This window comes from Miscanthus floridulus, chromosome 3 (genome assembly GCF_019320115.1).
Source record: "Miscanthus floridulus cultivar M001 chromosome 3, ASM1932011v1, whole genome shotgun sequence".
Lineage (NCBI taxonomy): Eukaryota > Viridiplantae > Streptophyta > Magnoliopsida > Poales > Poaceae > Miscanthus > Miscanthus floridulus.
In genome coordinates, this window is record NC_089582.1 from 43,243,144 (window position 1) to 43,269,969 (window position 26,826).

At 48.3% G+C, this 26,826-nt stretch overlaps 2 protein-coding genes and 1 pseudogene across 3 annotated transcripts; 2 read left to right on the forward strand and 1 right to left on the reverse strand.

Moving 5' to 3' along the window:
- The first annotated feature begins 339 nt into the window (after positions 1–339).
- On the forward strand, positions 340–6,040 carry LOC136541610 (uncharacterized). 2 transcript variants are annotated; one of them, XM_066533584.1, is made up of 6 exons: positions 340–654; positions 1,785–1,858; positions 4,380–4,529; positions 4,638–4,923; positions 5,110–5,343; positions 5,479–6,040. In XM_066533584.1, exons 1-6 carry the CDS (start codon positions 496–498, stop codon positions 5,797–5,799), a joined length of 1,224 nt encoding a protein of 407 aa, XP_066389681.1. In that variant the 5' UTR covers positions 340–495; the 3' UTR covers positions 5,800–6,040. The 2 variants fall into 2 exon arrangements, with proteins under 2 accessions (XP_066389681.1, XP_066389682.1); XM_066533585.1 differs by lacking the exons at positions 340–654; positions 1,785–1,858 and adding an exon at positions 3,849–3,995.
- Positions 6,041–8,044: 2,004 nt separating this feature from the next.
- On the reverse strand, positions 8,045–9,538 carry LOC136545576 (pentatricopeptide repeat-containing protein At1g31790-like; annotated as a pseudogene).
- Positions 9,539–12,393: 2,855 nt separating this feature from the next.
- LOC136545577 (uncharacterized) lies at positions 12,394–12,845 on the forward strand. Its single transcript, XM_066537583.1, has one exon. It carries the CDS (start codon positions 12,394–12,396, stop codon positions 12,823–12,825), a length of 432 nt encoding a protein of 143 aa, XP_066393680.1. The 3' UTR covers positions 12,826–12,845.
- Positions 12,846–26,826: the final 13,981 nt, after the last annotated feature.

Genomic DNA, 26,826 nt, shown 5'->3' on the forward strand with positions numbered 1-26,826 from the left:
TTTAAGCCTAATTAAACTATAATTGGACACTAATTGTTAAATAACAACGAAAACGCTATAGTAGCGTTTTGCCAAAAAAAAAAAATTTGGCATCAAACTGGCCCCAAACGAATCCTAATTTCCCAATCCCGCAGTCAAAAGTCAACCCAAACGAATCCCAATTTCCCAATCCCGTTACTCACTCCACACGCCAACAAGGCAACGACCCTCGCCACGCCACGCGGAAACATCCGTCACCGTCCTCGCCGACCGCGCTGAGGAGCCCCCCCCCCCCCCCCCCCCCCCCCCCCCACCCCACCCCCCCCCCACCCCCCACCCCCACCCCCACCCACCCGGACGCCCAGCTCCCCCACGAATCTCGATTCCCCAAACAACATTGCCACCGCCGCCCCGCTTTCCCTCACCTCGCCCCCTCCGCCACGCCGCGAGCCGCCTCCCTCCCCCTAGGGTTCCTCTCCCCGGAGCCGGGTGGGCGCGGCAAGGGAGAGGGAGGGGATGGAGGGGTGGGCGTCCGCGGCAGCGTACACGGCCGCCGCGCTGGCGTCCGCGGCGGCGGCGACGGTGGTGGCGCTGCGCCTCGTGCACCGGCACCTCCTCCACTACGCCGAGCCCACGCACCAGCGCTTCATCGTCCGCATCATCCTCATGGTCCCGGTACGCCCTCCCCCCCGGGCCCTCCGACACCCCGCTTCTGTATACTACTATAGGCGAATCGTAGCTGTTTACGTCAGCTCTCTTAGCTCTTCCCTGTGATTTGTGGGCGAACTGTGACTTGTCCATTTCCAACTGAAATCTTCTGCAGCTGTAGCTATAACGGTTTGCTCATTGATGCTTCCACGCAGCAATAATGGCTTACCATGTGTAGCAACCATTTATGTTCATATATGTGTATACTTGTGTTGCGTATGCATTAGATTGCAGCAGCTGTCTTAGTATTGATAATTGTTTCTCAAATAAAACAAAGGGTCCCTGTTTCTGAAGTTTGATAGTGGTATATCTGTTTCGGGGAATCATTTTTATGTTTTGTTTTGGATGGAGCATGGCAGCACCTTTCTGAATTTTGTTACTTGCCACTGCAACAATAACCCTAGTTACTTTTACCGTGATAGCCTGTTTGGTTTGAGCCCAGGCAAAGCTGCCTGGCCCAGGCATGAATCCCAGGCGTCCAATTTTGGAGGTCTGGGGCTGAGAATCCTGAGATTGCTGCTTGGGCTGGGAGTTGCCTGGAAGGCCCCCAACCAAACACATTTGTGAACAGATAGGTGGTGTACTCAAAGCTGAAAATGATGCTTGGGACTATTGAACCTTACAGCTCTGTGGGAGTTTAAGCAATGTGCTGAGTGGAATGGCTTATATTTTCTTTCTGCTCCCTAGCTCAGAAATTCTTTACCTCATCTCATAAAATTAACTTTGTTGTAGTGGAACCATCGGAACGTGAAGAAGACATATTATCTCATAAACATGATATTTCCAGTTCTGATTCCTGCATGATCTGCTGCCCACATGCTGTTAGGATCAGCTAGTTATATCACAGGGTTTTGGTTACACTATTTGTGCCATGTCCTTGTTCTCTTTGGTTTGGCATAAGCATAATGCATATGAATCATGGCGTCTACCCTCTGTGCATGGAACGTGAACATTTGTCCTAGATAGTTGGTTTCAAGTGTCAGCATGGAATCATATGACTGGATTGTGTTGAATCATTTAATTTTTTTCATCTTACACATGTATTCTGTATCCAGCTTATGTCTTTTCTAACTATCTATAAGTACATCAAATTTTAGGTATATGCAGTGATGTCATTTCTTTCCCTTGTCTTACCACATCAAGCAATCTACTTCAATTCTATTCGAGAAATGTAAGTCAACTACTTGTAACTCAAAAACCTATTTTATTTTATCCTGTGTCACCTAATTCACGCTCATATCACTTGGAACTTATATGCTTTCATTCACGATGGATAATGATGCCCTCATATTGTGAACTAATACATGAAATAAAACTGCTCTTGTAACCCTCCTTTTTTAGCACTCATCTGGTATAAGTCCTGTGACTTGATATGGTCCATCACCTTGACCATTGACAAATTGCAGTCCTGAGTGAAACAGTGCTGTTAATGTGAGAAGGGCATGAATTTGCAACTTTTGTTTATGTCACAGTATTGCTAGCTTTGGTGGCACTTGGTATGCATGCACAAGTTTTGAATGCCCTTGCACTAGAATCATTAAGTAGTCAACTTGAATACTTGACCATTAATGATGCACTACCTGAACCAAAGCAAGAATTTTAGTTTCAAAAGAATGTTAACTTTATGTTCGCAAAAAAAAAAAGAATGTTAACTTTAAGTCTTCAGTAATATACTAGTAACAGTATTAGCAATATCCCCACTGATGCTTCTGAAGGATTGGGGCAGGCTTCTTCTAGCACTGCATTACAGAAAAGCCTCCTGGTTTTTGATGCAAAACCATGGGGGAGTTCCCCACTGTGCCAGTTCCTGCGGATTAATGAAGTGAAGTTCAATTGTGTGAATACTTACCCAATTAGGGATCAAGGAACAGAGAAAATTGTCATGGAGGCTGTTTTTTTCCTAACTATGCATGCCTATCGAAATCATGATATTAACTTCATGAGCAATGCCATACACTTGCAAGTTACAACGATGTTTCCTTTGACATCTTCGTAGTCCACGAATACATTTATCCAATCAGATTGTTGAGATGTGATCAAATTAGTACTTTATTTTAATAAATCATCAGTGCTGAACTTACTACTTCTAGAAACCTCAGCTAGATACGCATTATCACTTCTAGAAACCTTTATTGCAGTCCACCATCTAACAACTATGTGATCCAGCCATGTATGTTTCGTGATCTTTTGTGAAGAATTGTCCATCAAATGAAAACTAATGGTAAACTGTTCTTGTACTGCTGATATGTGGGGTAACATAGGTGACAGTATTATTGTAACCATTGCTTTTCTTTTCCAGTGTTTATGGGGAGAATTTTCCTACAGTCTGAATTAGATAGCCTGCTATTTTCCCTCCAGTCTGAGGTAGATAGCCTGTTAGCAAGCCAGTGTGTTTTTGCAAAAATCATTTTGGGCTTTAGACTGTACCACCAAAGGACCCCTATTAATTTCTTATTTGCATCAGTGTTAGAGATTTGGCCACTGGAAGGACAATACGTGCCTAGAAAAAAAGACATTTATGCTTCCTTTGGCCATTGTGATCTTACAATTACAAAAATGCCTCACAAGTCTCATCTTGTATTTATGATCACTTTGGCAGCACTCATATATCAGCAGAAGAGGTCGTTCTTTTTAGATATTATTTACACTTAAGCTCAATTGACTTTGTGTAACCTGCTCTGAGTTGAATTGGGTAAAACTAACTGGAGCATGTTGCCCCATGATTAATGCTCTGAACTGTTGAGCTAACAATAACTACTCCCTCCATCCAAACTATAAGACGTTTTGACTTTTCTGGATACATAGCTTTTGGTATGCACTTAGATATACACTATGTCTAGATACAAAGTAAGTAACGTATCTTGAAAAGCCTAAACATCTTATAATTTGGAATGAAGGGAGTACTTGCTAATTCTTTTGTGGCTCCAATAAATGTGAAGTTACCTAGATCAAAATCTCAGACTGTTGCTATTTTTTTACTGAAGTGGATAATTTCGATTTATAGTTTGTTTGAAAACATATGCTCCAGATACAGTGATGTATCTTAAATTGGAACCTTTTATTTGGTGCTCATATAATGTGCTAACAGCCATTTTTTAGTGCCCATTTGCATAGGAACTGTAGACTCTTTATTGACTAGTGAGGACTGAAGTCTACCTCTTTCAAGAAAAAAGGTTGATTTTTTTTTCTTTCTTTGAAGACTCAGCCTTGAACGTCTTTGCAAAAATGACCTCAACTATGTTGCAAAGAAAAATGTGCCCCAGGGCATGGCCATCTGTACTAATGGCACCTGACTTTGGAGTCATGAGGTACATTCATACTAGCACTTTGCAGAACAGCATTGGTCATAGTAATACAATCACAAACAAGCTTAACGCCCCAATCTGATTCTTTTTTTTTTTCCAAAATGAGGAGGAAGAACAAAATTTAAGTCCTCTTGAAAAGCTTTGCTGGCATGATAATTCACTGTTTTGTGTTATTGTTATTGTATTTATTTATTTTGTTAAGAGATAATTGATTAGGTGCACTAAATATTCTTCCTCCTGCTGTGGTTCACGCAGGATAGTCTAGTTCAAATGTTATGCATCCTGTTGATTTTTTTCATTGTTTCTGCAGTTCCCTGACAAATTTTTGCTAATATAAGAGGCGCTATATCTAGAATCATGTTTAAACTTGATTCAATTGTGTTTCAGCTATGATGCTTGGGTCATCTACAATTTCTTTTCACTTTGCTTGGCATGGGTTGGAGGTCCTGGTACTGTGGTGGTAAGTTTGAATGGGCAATCTTTGAAACCCTCATGGTTCCTGATGACTTGCTGTTTATCAGCTATTCCTCTAGATGGGTGCGTATTTATCTTTTGTTTGATTAAATGATCAATACAACAATTTTGTACTGTCCACATGCTTTAAAAACCTTATCTCATGGACTATGACTTTTGTGTTCTTGACAGGCGTTTTATACGGAGATGTAAACAAGGCTGTCTGCAGTTTGTGATCCTAAAACCAATCTTGGTTGTTATCACCTTCATACTTTACGCAAAAGGAAAATACGAAGATGGAAACTTCAGTGTCAACCAGTCCTATCTATACATAACTATCATCTATACAATCTCATACTCTATGGCATTGTTTGCTCTTGCACTATTCTATGCGGCATGCAGAGATCTACTTCAGCCTTATAACCCTGTCCCGAAGTTCATCATAATCAAATCAGTTGTGTTTCTAACGTATTGGCAGGTAAAGTCTATTGTAAGGGTTCATTTCTTTCTCTGAATTACTTGTGAGCCACTACTAGTCTAGTAGCCTGTTCAGATTTCTTACATGGAATGGCAGTTTTGCAAGCAAAATGACCCCATCCAGTATTTGTTGTTACTTAGTGAAATAAATAATCCTTTTGTAACAGTCTGGAAGCTTTTCTCACAGGGTGTGCTGGTTTTCCTTGCTGCAAAATCTGGATTCATAAAAAATGCTGAGAAAGCTGCCTATCTCCAGAACTTTGTGCTATGTGTTGAGATGCTCATAGCAGCCATTGGGCACCGATTTGCCTTCTCCTACAAGGAATATGCTGGCTCCAATGCCCGCCCTTTTGGTGGTTTTAGGGGAAGCCTTCTTCACGCGATGAAATTCAATGACTTCTATCATGACACTGTGCACCAGGTAAATTAGCAATCATTCTCTTCACAGCTCATCCTGGTCTCAGATGTGAAGCATATGCATGATCTCCCTGTATCCCAATTTCCAGAGTGCAGTTTCAACTTTTGTATCAGCTAACTGTTTTCTCTCGCATTGCAGTTTGCACCTACATATCATGAGTATGTGCTCTACAGTAATGAGGGGGAGGATGAACCAACAAAATACAGCCCCAGCACTATCGTGCCAACCGGAGAGCACCTAGTAGAGCTGGCGGAAGTCACTGTTGTGAGCTCGAAGGCTCCAGGGATGTCAAGTTTATTGCTGAATGAGGCTGATCAGGCAGAAACAATGCCCTCCCAAGTCATGGAAGCCAACACCGCTGCTTCCGTGGAACCATACGACCTCTCAAGCTTCCTCAACGTAGAGTTATCTGATTACCCTGATCAGGTCCCTGCGATTCCTAATGTAAGAGAACAATGACATGTTGCGGTGTATATTCATGGTGTAAAATGAGCGGTACCGCTGTTGAGCTGACCATAGATTACGGTGTACATAGAAATATCTCGTGTCGGTTTTGTTTCATTGTTCATGCATTTGAGTGGCATGCTCATGTTTTCTCCGTGTGGGTTAAAGACGAGCCAAGCTGACAGATGAATTTGAGGCGTAAGCGGAAATATGCGGTGTAAGTAACATGTAGATTTAAATGAATTGCTTTTGTCGATGAGACGGGTCACATAGGGTATACTCCCTCTGTCCCATATTATCTGTCGTTTTTGGTTTTCATGCCACAAGTTTGACTCAATTTGTAGAAAATACGTATAACATTTATATCTCTAAATAAATTTATTAAAAAACTAGATTCAAAGATATTTCTAATAATACTAATTATGTATCATAAATATTAATATTTTTTAATATACATTTTGTTAAAGTTGTTTCTCGGGAAGCGAGAACGACAGATATTTTGGAACGGAGGGAGTATGTTGGACTGGACGTGGTTTCTGTACTGATGATATTACGAAAAGTTCACGTGCAAGCAACGTGTTGTGGATTAAATGAATCTGTAAGATTGCACAGAGATATCGGTTTACAGGAGATATGTCCTCATGAGTTCAAATGGTTAATCGTATGACGATTAAATTTCCCTGCTGCTGCAATGGTATACTTCATCTACGAACGCCCTAAATCATATTCTAATCAACATTACAAAATGACTGGTTTATGACACTTCCTAAATAAAAGGTATACGGTACCTTAAAATATGCACCCAAAAATTATACCTAACTGATTACTATTAGGGACACGGGCTGGGACACGCAACCCGGATGTCTAGACGGACGCTCGCGCATACACATGCTGCTGCGCGTGCCCGCGCCACATGGATGTCGTCTGCACTGCTAGACCACGCGCGGGAACCGCTTGCGCCCCCTCTGCTTCCCACTCGCATGCACATGGGACCGTCTGTGCCCGCTCAGCGGCACCCCAACAGCTGCGGCAAGTGTGTCTCATTGCAACATGTGCAATACCAGATCTACTTTTGTAACATACATCCGTAACAGCTAAAACACTTACAACATACGTCTGAAACACTTAAACACCTAAAAAACGCTTGAAAGTCATTTCAAAACATATGCAACATCCAGATAAAATACTTGCAACATGCGCGTGAAAACACCTGAAACATTTGGAATACACTTGCAACATACATATAAATGCAACATCCATATCTATTTTTAAAACATCCAGATGAGAAACATACGCTTGCAACATGCGTACAGTGGCGAAGACAGAGCAAACTAGAGGGGGTTGCCTTTCTCTTATATGTGTAAAAATTTGATCTGCAACCATGGTGAAAATTTGTTTTTAATAGTGGTTTTTCAAATTTCTATGGGTGCCTGGGCACCCACAACCTTCAACGTAGCTTTGCCCCTGCATGCGTATATAGCCATTGCAACACATGCAACATCCAGATAAAACGCTTATAACATACATCTGAAATACCTGAGCACGGCATCACTGCGCGGCCACGACCCGCCACGGCTCCTGTCATGGTGTCTTCGGCCGACGGCGACCTTCTTCTGGTGTCACTAGGGTGGGGTGCGGCCGAGGACACTGCGTGGCGCAGCGTAGGCTGGGGTGGGGTGGGGGTGGGGGGGGTGGCAGTGGGGGATGGCCGAGGCGGCGAGGAGGAGTGGGGCAGCGCTGCGTAGGATGGGGCGTGGCAGGGGATGGCCACGGCGGCGAGGTGGAGTGGGGCAGGCGGACGGCCTCACTGAAGCCATGACGGCGCGAGACGGAGTGGAGAGATTTTTTTTGAGAGAGATAGGGGAGACGTAGGTGAGTAGACAGGCCTGTTCGGCAGGTAGCTAGCAGGTCCGGGAAGGCAGCATCCGAACGGACGACGCCCACACCACAGCGTTTCTGTTACTATTAGTCGGATTGTCTGGGCAGTTAAGGTGATTGGGACACATTAGAGGACCCTCTCGCCTCCTTTTGAGCGTTTTAGCTTGCATATCGTGAGATAGCAATTGGGGAGACAAATTGCTGTCTTTATTTAAGCTTGAATATTGTAATAACAAACTGTGAGCTAAAACAAAATGGCCTTAGTTATAGTAACTCAAACAGTTTACAACTGCTATCCGTACAGGGTTTTGTGGCGGCGCAGCTATTTTTTTTTCTACAGACAAATACTGTACAGTGTAACCGCAGCATTGTTACAGACAAATACTACTCGACTCGAGTGCGGTTGTTGGATTCGGCAAAAAAAAAAAGAGACGAAAAAGGATTGGAATCAGACACAGCAGGTGCGCAGTGCGCTGGCGTCTGATTAACACAATTGTACAATCAAACTTCACCCAATGTCAATGGTACTAATAACTAGTAGAGTAAGTAGCTCACGATCTTCTGAAACAGGCCAACCTGACCGCATCGGCCATCTCTTCAGAAGGAATCACCCCGGCAGCTTTCATCTGATACATGACTCTGGTGGCCTCTCTGTACCGTCCGCCGCGAGCATACGCCATGGCTAGGGCGCTCCAGCACGCGGTGTCAGGCTTGCCACCGATTGCCTCGAACGCCCTGGCGGCATCTGCCAGCTGCCCTTGCTTGGCGTACATGTGTACCAGCCCAGAGCCAACGAACTGGTTCGTGTCCACGCCACGCTTGATGGTGTCGGCGTGCACCTGCTGCCCGCAGCACCCTTGGTTCTGTGACTCCGCGAACACGGCGAGGATGCTCGACAGGGAGAAGCTGCTCCTTGGAACGCATGAGGACGCCATGTCCCTGAAGACGTCGATGGCCTCGTTCAGCTGGCCATCTCGGTGGCAGCATTGTGATCAGGCTCGTCCAGGCCGCCTCAGGGATTGGTTCCTGACAATGGTGCTGCATCATCGTCACGAGAACTCGCCGCGCGCTTCTGTGAAGACCGCCGCTCTCGCAGTACAGCTGCACTAGCGAGCTACCAATGTCGCTGCGGACCCTGCCTTTCTTGATGACGAGAGCGTGTACCTGCTCGCCGAGACGTAGTTCGCCCACACGAGTACACGACCGCAGCACGGCCACGATGACATGGGAACAGCAATCACCATCCAGGACCAGCGTTCTGTGGCACATGTGTGCGAACAGACGCATTGCTTTACGATGGAAGCAACCATCCGAGTAGGCGGACACCATGGTCGCCCACGCCATGCCGTTCCTCGTGGGCATTCGGTCGAACACCCGGCGTGCAGCTTCGATATCCCCACACGCGGCGTATGAGAGCAGCACCCGGTTGGCGACCGGCGACGGGAGTCCGTCGGCGGCGCACCGCGCGGTTATGTGCGCGTGCACGGAGGCCACCTCCGCCGCGTCGGCGCACTCCCTGAGGAGGGATATGTAGATGTCCTCGTCGGGCGGGATGCCCAGCGCGTCCATCAGGCGGAGCACGTCGCCGGCGGCCGACGAGGACGGATGCGAGTGAGTAGCTTCCGGCGGTGGTTTCTTGGGGCAATCCTTGCCGCTGGTGGTGTCAGTGGCGGTGTTGGTGGGGACGGGGAGCTTCGGACGCGAGAGGAGAGGTGGCGGCGGTGGTTTGGCCGGTTTGCTTAGGGCCGGCAACCCAGATTTACTGGTGGACATGGCCGGGGTGGTGGCGTTTCGCGGAGAGATGCCGGCCGCGACGAGAGAGGCGAGGAGTCGCGGTGGTGGCGCAGAACGGTTTCGCGACGGAGCAGCGCGCCATGTGCGAGGTTGGCTGAACCTGAACCTGAACCTGAAGCACTGGAGCGAAGGTTCGGGTTGTTCAAGGCAGGAGTGAATATTTTGATTAGAATAGAATTAGAAAAAAATTTGGCGTGAATATTTTTAGTTCGGCCTGCTGATTTCTGGGCTGGATATTACTTTGGGCCCAATATAGAAAAACATGCCCAAGCCAGCCCAAAGTTTAAACTGTTTTTTTCCTCCGTCTTTTCCATTTTCTTGATTCAATCCCAAACCCAAAGGGCAAAGTTGCATCCAAGCAAGGGGATGGTACTTACCCTAAAAAAAAAAGGCAAGGGGATGCTACTGAAATCTTCTTAACCAAATCATAGCCTACCTCATATCCATATTCCAACCCACCTTGCATCCAAAAATACCGCAGTAGTGTAGGAATTCGAAGGGTGTTTGTGTTTCTATAACATACCAATCCACCAAGCATCAAATGACGACTCAACTGATAACTAAACACAGCAATACACATATCGTGTTTGGTTACCAAAGAAATTTGTAGAGTGGCAAAACAATCATTGACTAAACCATTTCTAGTTTATGTGCATTGTAACTAGAAATCACATTTCAATTTCAACTCACTGTGGCATGTGCACATGTCCCTCCTCATCGCCACCTGAACACCTGTGGAGTAGGAGTCAATGGCGGTGTGGGGATCAGACACCTGCCTAACTATCGACAAGATGACATGTAGAATCAGTGAAAGAGGCAGCATCAACTGCAATCCAGATTCTCTGACTTCGTTCAGAAAAGTCACCAAGCTGGGGGGAGGGGGGAGGTGACAGAGCAAAGGAATAAAAACTTAGTTCTTGATTTTCCAACACCAATAATGAATAATGTTTTATTTTACTTAGTATGTAACATAGAATTTTAATGATAAGATTGATGTTTCCTCAAGAACATTATTGAGTCTATGAAAGTGGAATAATGCAATCCCATTATTGATCAAAATGGGTGGTCCTATTATCTAAAAGGAAGAAGGTGGTCTTGGTAGAACATTCTTGATTTTCCAACACCAATAATGAATAATGTTTCTCTGACTTTTAATGAAGAACTTGCATACGTTTTTCAGCCATGAAAATTTGCCATGGGTAAAACAAATCTCAGGCCCTGTTTGGCTGGTTGGAAAAACGGTTGATGCTGATGCTGATTTGTTGTGAGAGAAAAATACTTGTTATTTCGCTTGAAACGGTACGGCTGATAAGTTCAAGCGAACAGGGCCTCAGTCTCTTGCAATTTTTCTAAATAGTTGTTTCTTTCTTAAGAGATGATAGGAACTGTATTCTGTAAATAGTTCTAGTTTTTAGTAGAGAATACAAATAAAAGGAAGGTTATAGAGATATCCATCAGGCTTTCAAGTGGCCTTGGAAATGCTATTGCCATCTTAAACACAAGGTTTTATTTTCGGCTTTTTGTTGAAGGATAGACTGAATATGATAAGAGTAAAATGATGAATATACAAAGTTAAAACTGTGTTCTATGCACCAATGCTTTTAAGGAAATTGTTCAACGACAATTCTTATACAGTGGCTTGGGTTTGCCCAAAATTGCTATGCTAATTTGAACTTATTACAAGTTCACCACAATATATAGCCTATTCAAGCCATTGAATCTGGGCAAAAGTTATATATATATTCCCTTCAACATGGAATATTATAATGATCAAAATTTTGTTGCCACAAATATAAGAGAATACTTCTGATCCTCGTGCAAAAATTATAAGGCGCACATGTATTCTAATATTCAAACTTCATAATTCTTTCACCAACATTTACTTCCTCCATCCCGAAATAACTGTCGTTTTTGGTTTCCGTGCCGTAAGTTTGTCTGGATTTGAAGAAAATATGTGCAATATTTATATCTCCAAATAAATTTATTATAAAATAGATTCAACGATCTATCTAATGATATTAATTATGTACCATAAATATTAATATTTTTATATAAAATTAGTGAAAGTTATTTCTCGGAAAGCGAAAATGACAGTTATTTAGGGACGGAGGGAGTAGTTTATCAGCATGAAAAATGTACCACAAAAAAGTTGCATTGAATTTGTATTTAGAAATGCTTTTTAATAATCAAGCTTTTATTGCAATTAATGATATATAATATAAGAAATTAATGATCAAATTGTGCTCTTAAAGATTGCACAAGTCAAATCGTATTTATATTTTGGGATTGAGGGAGCAGTCAAAGTGTGGTCTTAAAACAGTACCAAGTCAAATCATGGCTTATATTTTGGGATTGAGGGAGCCATAAAAGGTTGCAAAATAGTACCTAGTCAAATCATGGCTTATATTTTGGGATTTTGGGGGGAAGGGGGTAATGAATGATGCAGTATAAAAATTGGCTAACGTAACATGCCAACTGAAGCTTACAAGTTATATATCCATATGACACATCACTGAAAATCCTGCAATTTTGTTCGTACCTGGTTTCAGATTCATAAGACCCAAGGCGTGTCAGTCAGCTGCGGCTGCCAGTTTTTGGATTGTTGAATGTGGTCGTGGTGTGCCAACTGATGAGACTTTGTGTTAGTAGCTGGTTGCCTGCTGGTCATCTCTTGACTAGGTCAGTGAATCTGTGCGTCAGAGTATGCTTGCTGGTCACAGAAGTCAGATATGGCTAACCTGCCTGCGAGGGTCACGAGTTGCCTCTGAATTCTGGTCAGTCCTCAGACTATTAACACTTAACAACGGGCCTTGAGAGCTCTATATAAAGCTTCCTCCTTCGCCTCATGTTTCATCAGTTCATCACAACAAGCTCAATTCACCTGCTTACAACACATTCTCATATTAGAATCACCATTTGCTTGCAAAGCTAGCTCCAATGGCGTCCCAAATCGAGAGCCACCGCTCTGGCGCAGAGGTCGTCAGCGGAGACGACGCCATGTGCAGGAAGAAGTCCGTGGAGCTGCTGGAGGAGCTCGGCCTCCCCAAGGGCCTCCTTCCAATGGAGGACCTCCAGGAATTCGGGTACAACCGTGCCACAGGGTTCATGTGGCTGGTGCAGCGGAAGAAGAAGGTGGAGCACACGTTCAAGAAGATCAAGCAGACCGTGTCATACGCCCCCGAGGTGACGGCCTTCGCCGAGAAGGGGAAGCTGCGGAAGATCACCGGCGTCAAGACCAAGGAGCTGATGCTGTGGCTAAGTGTGGTCGAGGTGTATGTTCCAGAGGCGTCGCCGGAGAATGTCACCTTTAAGACCGGCACTGGCCTCTCCGACAGCTTCAACGCCGCTGCTTTCGCACTCGGGGAGTAACCTGACCAATGTGGGTTGAAATAGTGCCAAGTGCATGATCGTATCATATAGTATGTCTTTCTTTCGTGTTAGCAACTACCGTCGTGAAGAACAGGAGTATGTTTGTGCAATTTCCTTTATTATTTTTTGAGTTTGCACCTTGTAATGTTTTGGCAAAATGAATTTCTCTTTAGAAGAAAGCTTTAATAGCTATCTTTTATGTTTGTATAAGTGCACATGCACCAGTGGCATTCTTGCTCTGTTTTTATGGCATTGTGATTAAATTGGATTTATTTTCATAATTTAATGTGCAAGTTGTCTGACTCGGTCGCTTCGCATGTACTAGTCTATGCTAGGAGTCTACATAACTTATATAGACGGAAGTATGGAACCCACTAAAGATCATTAACTTTGATTTCTCTGCAACCACGTTAAGCCACGTCACCTCTAAAATTAAGACAGTCCGATCTTAAGCACAATTTTGATCATGTCCGTAGTTTGTCATGGACATCTGATGTACGCTATTCTCCACTAACTTGCTTTTATTACTTCATGCAAGTGGTTTCGGTAGTCATCATGGACACGAACGGGCGAAGGTTCATTTGGCTTCTCTAACTCTTCCACTAAACACCAATGTAAATACCTCTGAAGGCTAATACTATATATATTCTCCTCCATGGATCTGAAGTAAAGGTACCTCAACTCTCAACCTTCTGGCAGCAACAGAAGGCAACCTCTCTTAGCTAATCTACGGTTACCTTGTGTGAACATAGCAAGGGAAGACGGCGCCGAAAGGCCCCCTGCTGTGATACTGTAGCCGCTGCAGGTGTAGGCGCCGTACGGCTCACCTGCAGCACATTAGCCATACAGTGGCCGACGTAGAGTCAACCCTGTCAGTGTTATCTAGTTACTGTTACAGCATGTGGGCTGTACTGGGACTAGATAGATAGAGTTATATAAATAGACATACACAACAACTCAGTAAATAGAGTTCAAATTTTCCATCTCATAGACAGGGCTTCGGCCAACGCTGGTGTCTTGTTTTTTTTGTGCTTGCTTGCTCTGTTCTCCCTTCTTCTTCTAGCTCCAGACATAGTGAGTGGGACGGACAACGCCTACTCGTGGTCGGCACGCCTAGTGGGTGCTCGGCAACACTAGCGGGTGCTCGGCAAGACCGGCAAGTGCTTCACTCGCCTGAGCCGGTGATCCTGTGGGCCAACAAGTGGTATCGGAGCAGTCCGAGCACGGGGGAAGCTGGCGGCTTCACCAACACCTTTGTCGTCAATCACTTGGTCATCCACGGTGGTGGAGACGCTGGGGAAGAGGTGCCGAGCACTCCGGCGGTAGAGTCGAGCACTCCTAGGGCAGTGCCGAGCACCTCAGGAGGGATGCCGAGCACTCCAGGAGGAGTGTCGTGCATTTCTGGAGGGATGCCGAGCATGCCAAGAGTGGTGTCGGGAGATTCTGCAGTGGTGGCGACCACTTCAGGATGGGTGCCGAGCACTCCCGTGGCGGAGCCAAGAGGTCTTGCAGTGGTGCCAACCGCTCCAAGACTGAGGTTGGACACTCCTACAGTGTGGCCGAACACTATAGGAGTTATGACAAGCAGTCCAGGTGCTGTGCCAAGCACTCCGGAGGAACAGGGAACTCCATCGACGCCGATCGAGTTCGCCTCACCTCTAAGTGACATCATTGAGTTCGTGGACGCCTACCACGAAGGTGAGGAGGTGTGGTTCCGTAGGCTGGACGACATCGTCGGTGGCACAGGTCCCTCAGGTCTAGCGGACAGGCTGCTCAACAACGCAGAGCTGCTACTCGTTAGTGCAGAGGAACCACCCATGTTCGCGCTAGCCGAGCGTGATGGAAACTGGCGACGGGCGATGCTGGAGGAGATGAAGGCGATCGAGGAAAATAAGACTTGGCAGCTCGTCGATCCATCTCCAGAATGCCGTCCGATCAGCCTGAAGTGGGTGTACAAGGTCAAAAGGGACGAGCTCAGCGCCATTGTCAAGCACAAGGCACGCCTCGTCGCCCGGGGATTTGTTCAGCGCGAGGGCATAGACTTCAAGGAGGTCTTTGTGCCAGTAGTGCGTATGGAGTTGATCCATTTGCTACTTGCCTTGGCAGCAACAAAGGACTGGCGCGTCCATCACTTGGACGTTAAATCGGCCTTCCTCAACGGTGAACTGGCGAAAACAGTCTTCGTTAGGCAACCCCTAGGTTTCGTCGTCAAGGGAGAGGAGCATAGGGTGCTCCGACTGCGCAAAGCGCTCTACGGGCTGCGGCAGGCCCCCCGAGCATGGAGCGCCAAGCTTGACGCCACGCTGGGCGAGCTTGGGTTTCAACGGTGCGCAACCGAGCACACGCTCTACACGCGACGATGGGGCAAGGAAGAGCTCGTGGTCGGCGTGTATGTGGACGACTTGATTGTCACCGGCGCACGCACGAAGGACATCAATAGATTCAAGCGTGAGATGGCGGCTCGTTTTCGAATGAGCGATCTCGGCGCACTCTCCTACTACCTCGGCATCGAGGTGAGACAGGGGAAGGAGGAACTCACGCTCGGTCAGAGCGCGTATGCCTCCAAGCTGTTGGAGTAGAGCGGCATGGCTGAGCGCAAGCCATGCGTGACTCCAATGGAGGAGCGGCTGAAGCTGACGAAGGCCAGCACCGCGGCGAAGGTGGATGCAACACTCTACCGGACCATCGTCGGCGGTCTGCGCTACCTAGTCCACACGAGGCCGGATATTGCGTTCACCGTGGGCTACGTCAGTCGCTTCATGGAGGATCCCAGAGAGGATCACTGGGCTGCGGTGAAGCGGCTACTATGCTATGTCAAAGGGACGATGGATCAAAGGATCATCTTTCCCAAGACCAGTGGGAGTAGGCTGTAGCTCACTGTGTTCAGTGATGCAGACATGGCAGGGGACATCGACGGATGACGGAGCACCTCTGGCGTGCTCATCTTCCTCGGGTCGGCCCCAATTTTATGGCTGTCGCTGAAATAGAAGGTGGTGGTGCTATCTATGTGCGAGGCAGAGTACGTAGCGGCAGCCACAGCGGCGTGCCAAGTTGTGTGGCTACGCCGGTAGCTGGGCGAGCTGACCGGCGTGGAAGCTCACCCACCAGCACTGATGGTGGACAACCAGCCCGCCATCGCCCTCGCGAAGAATCTGGTTCTGCACGACCGGAGCAAACACATCGATGTAAAGTTCCACTTCCTCAGGGACTGTGTCGATGGAGGGTAGATCGTCATCGAGTTCGTCGAAACTGGTCGGCAACTCGTGGACGTCCTCACCAAGCCGCTCGGACGACTTTGACTCACGGAGCTGAAGGAAATGATCGGCATGAAAGGGGTACAAGGGTTAGTAGTAGGATTAGGGGAAGATTATTAGCTAATTTACTGTTACCTTGTGTGAACACAGCAAGGGAAGGTGACGCCGAAAGGCCCCCTGCTGTGATACTGTAGCCGCTACAGGTGCAGGCGCCGTACGGCTCACCTGCAGCACTGTAGCCATGCAGTGGCCGACGCAGAGTCAGCCCTGTCAGTGTTATCTAGTTACTGTTACAGCATGTGGGCTGTACTAGGACTAGATAGATAGAGTTGTATAAATAGACATACACGGCAATTCAGTAAAGAGAGTTCAGATTTGCCATCTCACATACAGGGCTTCGGCCAACGCTGGTGTCTTGTTTTTTGTGCGTGCTTTCTCTGTTCTCCCTTCTTCTTCTAGCTCCAGACATAGTGAGTAGGACGGACAACGCCTACTCGTGGTCGACACAGCTAGTGGGTGCTCGGCAAGACCGACAAGTGCTTCACTCGCCTAAGCCGGTGATCCTATGAGCTAACAACCTCTCGATTCTCATGACACACTCCATGTTGGCTGGTGTAACCGAGGTCTCTGAGGACATCCTTTATTCCCACGCGCATTCCCATATTCTTCGTACTACTCATGTGGTAGCCTCCGGTTGTTTTGTGGTGTTGATAATTGACCTCATATGATCAGCCATGCAGAGACCTTTGATTGCTATTCTGTTGCCCGTGCTTGGAGCTTGGGGTCAGCATGCAGAATTGCAGGGATCACAGCTGCATAGGGCTCTTGGCTGGCAGTCTGCAGTCACTAGCTTACTGTTTGCTCTACCCTTAGGCTCCTAATTAACCCTGCTGTATCCACATTTTGTTTACATAAGCAACGTCCAGTATGTATCTATATTGATACATTTGGCAGTTATGGATTATGAGGATCTTTGATTGCAATGCTACAACAATGGTATGGGTCCTTCAGATTATTTTCTTATGTCCTTCTCTACTAATGCCCTATTCGTTTGGCTGATAAGCCATGGCTGAAAGTACTGTTGGCTGATTTGTTGTGGAAGAAAAATACTATTCGTTGGCTAAAAAAGTACGGCTTATAAGCCAAGCGAACAAAGCGTAAGTTAACCAAAAGTAATATCTGCAATGCATTTAATTCCTGCTTAAATGCATATATATCCTGCTCTCTTACACACACACATCGACGCTTCTAGCAGGACAAAAAAGGAGGGTGTTCAGTGAAGAGGTGACAATTATTTTTCAAGATTTGGTTCAGATTATCCCATGGCTATGTTAGGCCTTAATTAATCAACAAATGCTTCGGTTTAGCTTCGCTCATTCGGTGTTAAGTAAAGTTGTCCCTCTAAATTTTCGCAACAACGCGTGGAGAATTCACCTATCGTATATATTAGTACAAGTCAATGCCTGAAATAATGCCACAGTGCACACCCGTCAGTACTAAGTTGATAGCTTCCAAGTAATTAAGTAGCTATATCTATTGATTTGTAATGAAGAACTTGCATACGTTTTTCAACAATGATTTTTTTTTCCAGGGGTAAAAAAATCTAGAACAACTATTATAACAACGGAAATTTGTAAGGCACTACTAAAAAAAGATCCCAACACTTTCGTTCGTAGAAATACAATCATTTTGCCAGAAATAAAACACCACTGTTATGAAAGCAACAACTCAATTGTTCCATTCTCCTTTCCATCGGTCTCTTTTAATACAATCTTATGAAAGTTCCAGTCTCTTGCAATTTTTCTAAATAGTTGTGTTCTTTCTTAAGATGATAGGAACTATATTCTCTAAATAGTTCTAGTCTCTAGTAGAGAATACAAATTAGAGGAAGGTTATAGAGACATCCATCAAGCTTTCAAGTGGCTTTGAAAATGCTACTGCCAGTGGCGGAGCGTGGAGAGAAAACAAGCAGGGGCTAACTTTTTTCAATGACAATCATAATTGGTAGCAGCAATATGATAGAGTGCTACTAGGCTCTTCTATCATTTTTTTTGTTTCTTCTCTGCAGGCTGCAGTTTAGGCTTTCTATTTTTCATGTGCTTCATAGTTTTACAGAACAATTTTTCACAAAGCAATTGTTGGGTTTGTAAACCTGGGGTCCCCAATGGACCCGCTTCCCTACAAAAGCACGGCCCAACAGACGGCGCAGCAACAACGCACGTCTCCTAGGCCGGCCCAGTTACCTAACGACCGGCTGGGAGAACGATCCGGTCTTCGACCGGAAGGCCTGGCCAAGGAGGGGACATAGTCCGACTCCGACCCCCTTTTCCGACCGGGAATATGCTGGACCTCCGCTCCTGATTCTTCCCCGACCGACGCGGTCGGAGTCGACTGGGAACGACCGACCAGGGACGCCCGCTCGATGAGGACCCAAGGATCAGGCGGAGCAGATAAGGTAAGACGCTCAGGTCAACCAAAATATCGAGGACTATACCCTACACACCTGCAGGACAGTGCCACCAGGCTATGCCAGACGGGTACTATGCAACCTTCTAGGCGTGTCAGAACCCAAACAGTGTTGCGGGCGTCGACATTTGTTTTATAGTATTGTAGGCGCCAACATTTACCATACCAGGTAAACACGGTAAAACCTGCCAGATGCGTCTAGGCATGAACAATATTATGGGCGCCGACAATCCTCTCGTACCCGATGGCGTGAGCAATAAGACTAGGTAGCACATGTACACACTCTCTCTCTTTCTCTCTAACTTGTAAGGCCATCCCCTTCACCTATAAAAGGGGATACGCTCTCTCCAACAGGGACGGTCGCTCAAACTCTCTCTGGCTGGCTCTAGACAATCTAAGCATTCGAATAGCTCCATAGCTCTAGAACTCTAAAGCTACAAGAGCATATGCTCTAATACTTAGCGCACGTTAGAGCTCCCGTCACTCTCGGCCCTTAGGTTCAAAGTCCGACCGAACCTTTAACACCCCCTTCTTATTCCCACTTCGTTTGTAACCCCACAACAAACTTTGAGCACCTGAGCTCAGGAATAAAGTCACCGACCGATCGAAACTGGACGTAGGACACATTGTCTGAACTAGTATAAATCCTATGTCATTGAGTGCTAGGCCACATCCGATCACAACGCATGGCAAAACTACAAATATTTACTTGTTGGTCACTTTTCGCACCGACAGTTGGCGCCGTCCGTGGGGAGGACGCCGTGCATTCACGTTTTTGGTCATTGGATGGCCCATCTTTCCACCATCTTTGACATGACAGGCTCAAGCAATACTATCTGCTTTGGCTCGCTGGAGTTTCCCACACTCTCACCTGTTGGGATGTGGGTTCCTCCCGTCTTCGAGCCGCTCTAGACCTTCCTCTTCAGAAGTCTAGACTTCATCACCGACCAGCTCGACGTACTCCGCCTCCATGAGGAGGCACCAATCCTAGCGCCCACTAGCGAAGGAGAGCCCTCCGTCAGCCCTGGGCCACTCGACGACCTCAACGACGAGGCACCTGCGCTTCGCTTCAGCCCACCCTGGGCTCAAACCCCACTATGAGTAACGTACATATTATTCTTTACTCACTATTTAACACCTTCCGCCGACTCTCTAGAGGGACCCTGTTGTCCCCACCACGACCACCGGGCGACCGGTTCCCCTATGGCTTCGTGTCCCCTACGGACCGTACGCCGGGGGCTCCAAAGGATGATGACGCCACCCCCTCTTACATCCGAATTCGTGGGATGGCGGGCTATGCTCCGGCCTCCTTTCACGACCTCGTGGATGATGAGGTTGAAAGCGACGGCTCCAAGCATCGGCGACGTCGCTGGCGCCTAGCCACCCTCTGTCCTGGGAGTGCGCTATGGCGGATGCTCCGGGACATCCACCGGTGGTAGCGGAGTCTCTATAGACTCACACCCCTCCAGACCCTCGTGTGGAGGCCCTCGCATGTGCACAGGAGCAAGGCGAGGAGTTACGACAAAGGCGACAGAGCCAGCCACCGCCTACGCTGGCGCGCTCGGCGTAGCACGCTGCGCCACAGGCACGTAACTTCATGAGCAGCGCCCAAGGTCACGCCCGTTAGGTCCAGCACAACATCCTGGGCAGGGGGAATGACCCCCCTTAGTTCGCTCGAGCTGGCCAGAACATCGCTGCTGCGGCAATGCTTCTGCATGGCCTCCCCGAGCCGGTCGACCCTCAGGAGCAAGCAATCCACCAGAACCTCCGGGCGCTGGTGGAGACCGCTGCCGTTCAACAGGCGGAGAGCTCTGCGTCATGACATCGGCTCACGGCCTCTTGCCCCACCGGGGGATAGGGCCACACCAAGCGAATCGCTCCATCCACTCGCCACTACAGTTGTCGGGAGTGGGGCAGGATGCCGCAACTGCACCGTAGCCCAACCCGACGCCCGCTCCACACCGACCACCTATGCACAAATGTCTCGGGCCAAACCGTGATGCTCGCAGCGTCATCAACAATCGACGCCATTCCTAGCACGATAATGATGTCTATCGAGTGGTGGCGATAGCAGGCGGCGTGGATGTCGGCCTAACCATCGAGGAGTGCGGGGACACGCACCCTAGACGTGGTCGCTGGCCAGACGATCGGAGTCCCAGCTCGGACGGCCTGGGACCATGGGCCTTTGGTCGTCGCATCTAGAGAGCGTTGTTCCCACAGTGCTTTCGACCACCCACCAACATCGCCAGATACACCGGGGAGACGAACCCCGGTATATGGCTTGAAGATTTTCGGCTCGCCTACCGAGCCACAGGAGTGAATGATGACCACTTCATCATTCAGTATCTCCCCATCTGTGTGGTGGAGCATGTTCGAGCATGGCTCGAGTTCCTCCCGCCCGACAGCATCCGCGACTGGGCAGATCTCCAGAGGGTCTTCGTTGAAAATTTCTAGGGGACATATGTCTGTCCTGGGAATGCCTAGGACCTCAAGAGCTGCTAGTAGAAGCCCAACGAGTCCCTACAGGATTACATCCGTAGGTTCTTAAAGCGGTGCAACTCCCTTCCTGATGTCGTTGACGCTGACATCATCAGCACGTTCCTCTCTGGGACAACTTGTGAGTCTTTGATCTACAAGCTCGATTGTCTGAAGCCTCATACCACCCGTGACCTGCTTGACATCGCCACAAACCACGCCTTTGGCGAGGAGGCGACTGGAGCGGTCCTTAGTGGCTACCGGGATAGGGGCAAGGACAAGCGCGAGGATCAAGGCGAAGGCCCCTCCACACAAAGGGGCAAGAAGAACAAGAAGGATCGGTACTGACCGGCCAACCCAGCTTTGGTCGCCGTAGCTGATCGTGCGGGCAAGCAGCTCTAGCAGGGCTAGCCCAACCACTTTGACAAGCTCATGGAGAGTCCATGCACCAACCATGCCTACCCCATCAAGCACCTCTACAAGGACTTTGAGCTCCTCAAGCGCTTTCTGCAGCACATTGGCAAGCCAAAGGAAGGGAAAGGCAAGGCGGAGGCGACCAAGAAAGGAAACACGGCAGGCAAGGATGATGATGGCTTCCCCAACCTCGAGGAATGCCTCATGATCTTTGAGAGATCCAACACCATCCACTCTAAGCCCCAGCACAAGGTACGCTATAGAGAGGCATGTGCCGCTAAGATGGCCGTCCCCTCTTTCCTTAGCTGGTCAGACTCCCTGATTATTTTTTATCGGAGAGACCATCCTTCCCACGTCACCTGACCGGGTCACTACCTGTTCGTCATTGACCCCATCGTCCGCAAGAAGCACCTCACCAAGGTGCTGATGGACAGAGGCAGCGACCTCAACATTCTTTATGTCGACACCCTTGACGCCATGCGCATTCCCTGGTCGGAGCTCCATCTAGTGAGCTCTCCCTTCCACGGCGTGATCCTAGGGACATAGGCGTACCCACTCAGGTAGATTGACTTGCCCATCACGTTTGGTGACTGAGCCAACTTCCGCTCGGAGGTCCACACCTTTGAGGTGGTGGACTTTCTAGGGTCCTACTATGCCATCTTGGGGCGGCCATGCTACGCCAAGTTCATGGCGATCCCCAACTATACCTACCTCAAGTTGAAGATGCCAGGACCAAACGGCATCATCCACCATGGGTACCACCTTTTCGCATGCCTACACATGCGACTGTGAGCATTACGAGCTCGACACGATCGTCATCAACTCCACCGAGCTCCTAGAGCTTGGGACTTCGTTGACTCTAGTAGTCCTAGACTGCAATGAGTCGACCTCCTCAAGTGCCTTCCACCCCACCGAGGAAACCAAGGCGGTGGGGAGTGACCCTACTGACCAGACCAAAATGGTGTGGATCGGGACCAAGCTCCCGGCCAAATAGGAAAGCGAGCTCGCCGACTTTCTACGTGCCAACCACAATGTCTTCGCGTGGAAACCCTCTGACATGTCGGTCATACCAAGGGAGGTCACCGAGCATGCATTATGCCTTGTCCTGGGCTCAAAGCCCGCCAAACAATGCCTACGTCACTTTGACAACGAGAGGCACAGGGCCATAGGCGAGGATATCACCAAACTCCTAGCAGCTAGATTCATCAAAGAGGTATATCACTTTGACTAGGCTAGCTAATCCTATTCTTGTAAAAAGAAGATTGGGAAATAGAGAATGTGTGTTGATTATACTAACCTTAAGAAGGCATGTCCAAATGACCATTTTCCTTTGCCACGCATAGACCAGATAATCGACTCCACCTCAGGATGCAAAATCCTCTTCTTTCTGGATGCCTACTCTAGCTACCACTAGATCACAATGAAAGAGTCTGACCAGGTCATGACTTCATTCATCACCCCATATGGTTTGTACTGTTATGTAACCATGCCTTTCGGTCTGAAGAATGCTGGTGCCACCTATCAACGGTGCATGCAACGATGCTTCGCCGACCAAATCGACCCGCCCGACCAGCTTGACCAAGTCGAAGCGGCCAAAACCAACAATCGCTGTCTATGTAGATGACATAGTGGTCAAAATGACTCAAGCTAGCGACTTGATAGCAAACTTGGCCGCAACATTCGTGAACCTCTGAAGGTTCAGCGTCAAATTGAATCCCGAAAAATGTGTTTTTGGGGTTCCAAAGGGGAAACTGCTCGGATACATCATGTTGGAGCGGGGCATCAAAGCCAACCCCAATAAAATCACGGCCATCTCCAACATGGGCCCTATACGCAATGTCAAGGGCATACAGAGGCTCACCGGCTGTTTGGCCGCCCGGAGCTGGTTCATCTCCCGACTAGGTGAGTGAGGGATGCCTCTCTACAAACTTCTCAAGAGGACAGACATATTCGCCTAGACAGAGGAGGCACAACAGGCTTTGGAAAGCCTCAAAGCATTACTGATGTCGGCCCCAATCCTTGTCGCTCCCGAACGGGGAGAACCCCTCCTCCTCTACATCATGGCAAACAACCACGTGGTGAGCGCCACCCTAGTTGTTGAAAGGGAGGAGCCGGGACACCCCCTAAAGGTTCAATGGCCGATGTACTTCATCAGTGAGGTGCTTACCGACTCCAAGGTTCAATACCCCTAGGTTCAGAAGCTTCTATACACTATGCTAATGGTGACCCGAAAGCTCCTGCACTACTTCATCGACCATAAAGTCATGGTCGTCACTTCATACCCACTAGGAGACATCGTCCATAGCCACGACGCCGCGGGATGGATCTCCAAGTGGGCACTTGAGCTCATGGGCCACGACATTAGGTATATCCCCCACACTGCTATTAAGTCTCAGGCTCTCACCGACTTTTATCACCGAATGGATGGAGGTCCAGCTACCGACCCTAGACATCACCCACGAGTACTGGACAACGTACTTCGATGGGTCGGTCATGGCACCTAGCTCGGGGGCTGGAGTGGTTCTGATCTCCACAGATGAGAGCAGGCTTCGCTACATGATCTATCTTCATTTCTCAGCCTCAAACAATGTCGTGGAGTATGAGGCCCTCATCAATGGAATGCGCATCGCCGTCGAGCTCGGCGCTACATGGTTGTATGTCCACCGTGACTCAGAGTTGGTCATCGACCAAGTCATGAAGGAGTCCTCCTACAAGAGCCCTCTCATGGCAACATATTGCTAGGAGGTGCGCAAGCTCAAGGACAAATTCCGAGGGATCGAACTACATCATGTCTCCCAAAAGGACAACGATGCCACTGATTTTCTTGCAAAACTGGCTGTCAGGTGGGTGCCATCTCTAGATGGGGTCTTCATCTATGATCTCTACGAACTGTCTACCCACATTCTAGAGAATCCAATCCAGACGTACTCCAACACCAATTTGGCACACGGGGGCTCCAACCTCCCGATGTGTCCTGACCCCGACCAAGTTCTCGGGGGCTCTGACCTTGGTGCCTCAACGACGACGTCACCCACCGACTACAGAGCACCATTGCTCACCTATCTCCTTGAGGAGGTTCTCCCATCAAAAAGGACTAAAGCACGATGAATCGCTCGCCGCACCAAGACATTCATCACCCTCGGTGGCAAACTTTACAAGCGAAGTCCATTGGGAGTACTCATGAAGTGCATCCCGATCGACTAGGGGAAACAGCTTTTCCTCAAAGTTCACGCCAAAATGTGTGGACATCACGCGGCCCGAAGGTCGCTGGTCGAGAAAGCCTTCCACCAAGGTTTTTACTGACCCACCTCACTATGAGATGCAGAGGAGGTCATCCGTAGGTGTGAGGGATGCCAGTTCTATGCTTGTCAAACTCATTTACCGGCGTAGGAGCTTCAAACCATCCCCATCACCTGGCCATTTGCGGTCTGGGGCCTCGACATGATCGGACCCCTTAGAAAGGCCCTAGGCGGCTTCACTCACCTACTCATAGTGGTGGACAAGTTTACCAAGTGGATAGAGGCGAAGCCCATCACCAATATTTGCTTGGAAGAAGCGGTCCAAGTTCTTCCTCGACATCATCTATCAGTTTGGTGTTCCAAACTGCATCATCACCGACCATAGAACAAACTTCACTAGGAAGAAATTCCTGGACTTCTATGATGGATACAACATAAGGATTGACTGGGCCTTAGTCGGACATCTGCGTACTAATGGTCAGGTCGAGTAGGCCAATGGCATGGTCCTCCAAGGACTCAAGCCCCGCATCTTTGACTGACTTAATAAGTATGTTGGGCGATGGGTTGTAGAGGCCCCAGCGATCCTCTAGAGCCTAAGAACAACCCCGAACCGATCCACGGGGTTCACACCCTTCTTCCTAGCCTACAGAGCTAAAGCAGTGTCGCCCTCCAACCTCGACCACGGTGCCCCAAGAGTGAAGGCCTTAGACCGAGACCGAGCTGCAGAGGCTTAGCAGGACGCGGTCGATGTACTTGAGGAGGCTCATGAGATGACCATCATCCGCTCCGCTTGCTACCAGCAAACTCTCCGTAGGTACCATGAAAGAAAAATCAGGGGGAGGATCCTCGAGGTCAGTGATCTCATGCTCCAAAGAACCCAGTCGATCAAGGAGAAACATAAACTCTCTCCACCATGGGAAGGACCCTACATGGTGATTGAGGTTATCCGACCAGGCGCCTACCGGCTAAAGGACGACGGTGGCAATGTTCTCACCAACACATGGAATATCGAACAGTTACGTCGTTTTTCCCCTAAAGCTCGGTCTTACCATTTTCTCTCCATTCAATGTTTGCTCCTACAACACCCCAGCACGAGCACTCTTGGCCTGGGTCGGTCGGGGGCTCCACGGGGTTGTGATACCACCCTCCTTTTTTGCTATCATATAGTAATACTTTTTGCCCAAATGAAAGGGCGTCGCCCGAGCGAAAGGGCATTCTGTTCCTTTGATTACCCTATGTAACTTGTGTTTTAAACTCCTAACTGATCACACCCCGCCACAACCTACAGTTATGAGTAGCTGAGCCTTGCGGGCCATGATCGGGTTCTTAACGCTGCAACATATGGGTCAACGAGCAGGTATGAAAAAGAAAGGACAAGAAACAAAGCTACGCTAGGGTAAGAACAAGGGCGGATGGGACAAGCTTCCCCTCACGAGTGATTTAATCACAAAAATGAACTCAAAATAGTCACAAGTGTAAAACTATTCACATAGGGGCTTCCCCACAAACTCATTCTTTTACATCTACTGACTGTTTCTACTCTAAAACTCTATTATGGCCACTCGGCGACATTGGCTGACGGCATGGTCGACGAGGACAAAGGCAACTCGCTCCCGGTTGGGATGGTGTTTGGCTCTGTTGGGGGTGGGACGACGCTCACCTCTAACCCGGCCTCTACTCCTTCCATAGGCAGGACGACATCTTCCCAGTGCGCGTCTCCAGCCATGCTCGAATGGCGAGCCTCCATCACCCACTGCGCGGTGACCTGCTCGGCAACGATCTATGCGTATGGCACCAAGCTCTCCCCCAGCGCATGGATTTCATCTGCGCCCCACCCTTCAGCATAGCATCTATAGATGGTCGTGAAGTCTAGATTGGGGTGATGGGTCACCACCAAGGTCAACACCCCCGACATCCCATAGAACATGCCATCGGAGATGAGCGCCCAAACTTCATTTGGGACCTCCGCCAGCAGGACGACGGGTGTACTGGTGCTCGGTCTCGACCCGAACACCTCAAAGATGACCACCTGGGCGACATTATGAATCTAGTCGAGCTCTCCCTTGAGAGCACTTCGCTCCTCAAGGAACTTGGCTAACGCCTCCACACCTCAATCGACCGCTGCTTTGGCCGTCTCCATCTCTTGCTCTAGA

Coding starts and splice junctions, on each gene's coding strand:
- LOC136541610 (XM_066533584.1), top strand. CDS start 496: ATGGAGGGGTGGGCGTCCGCGGCAGCGTACACGGCCGCCGCGCTGGCG. Junction 655..1,784: donor GCATCATCCTCATGGTCCCG/GTACGCCCTCCC, acceptor ATCAAATTTTAG/GTATATGCAGTGATGTCATT. Junction 1,859..4,379: donor TTCAATTCTATTCGAGAAAT/GTAAGTCAACTA, acceptor ATTGTGTTTCAG/CTATGATGCTTGGGTCATCT.
- LOC136545577 (XM_066537583.1), top strand. CDS start 12,394: ATGGCGTCCCAAATCGAGAGCCACCGCTCTGGCGCAGAGGTCGTCAGC.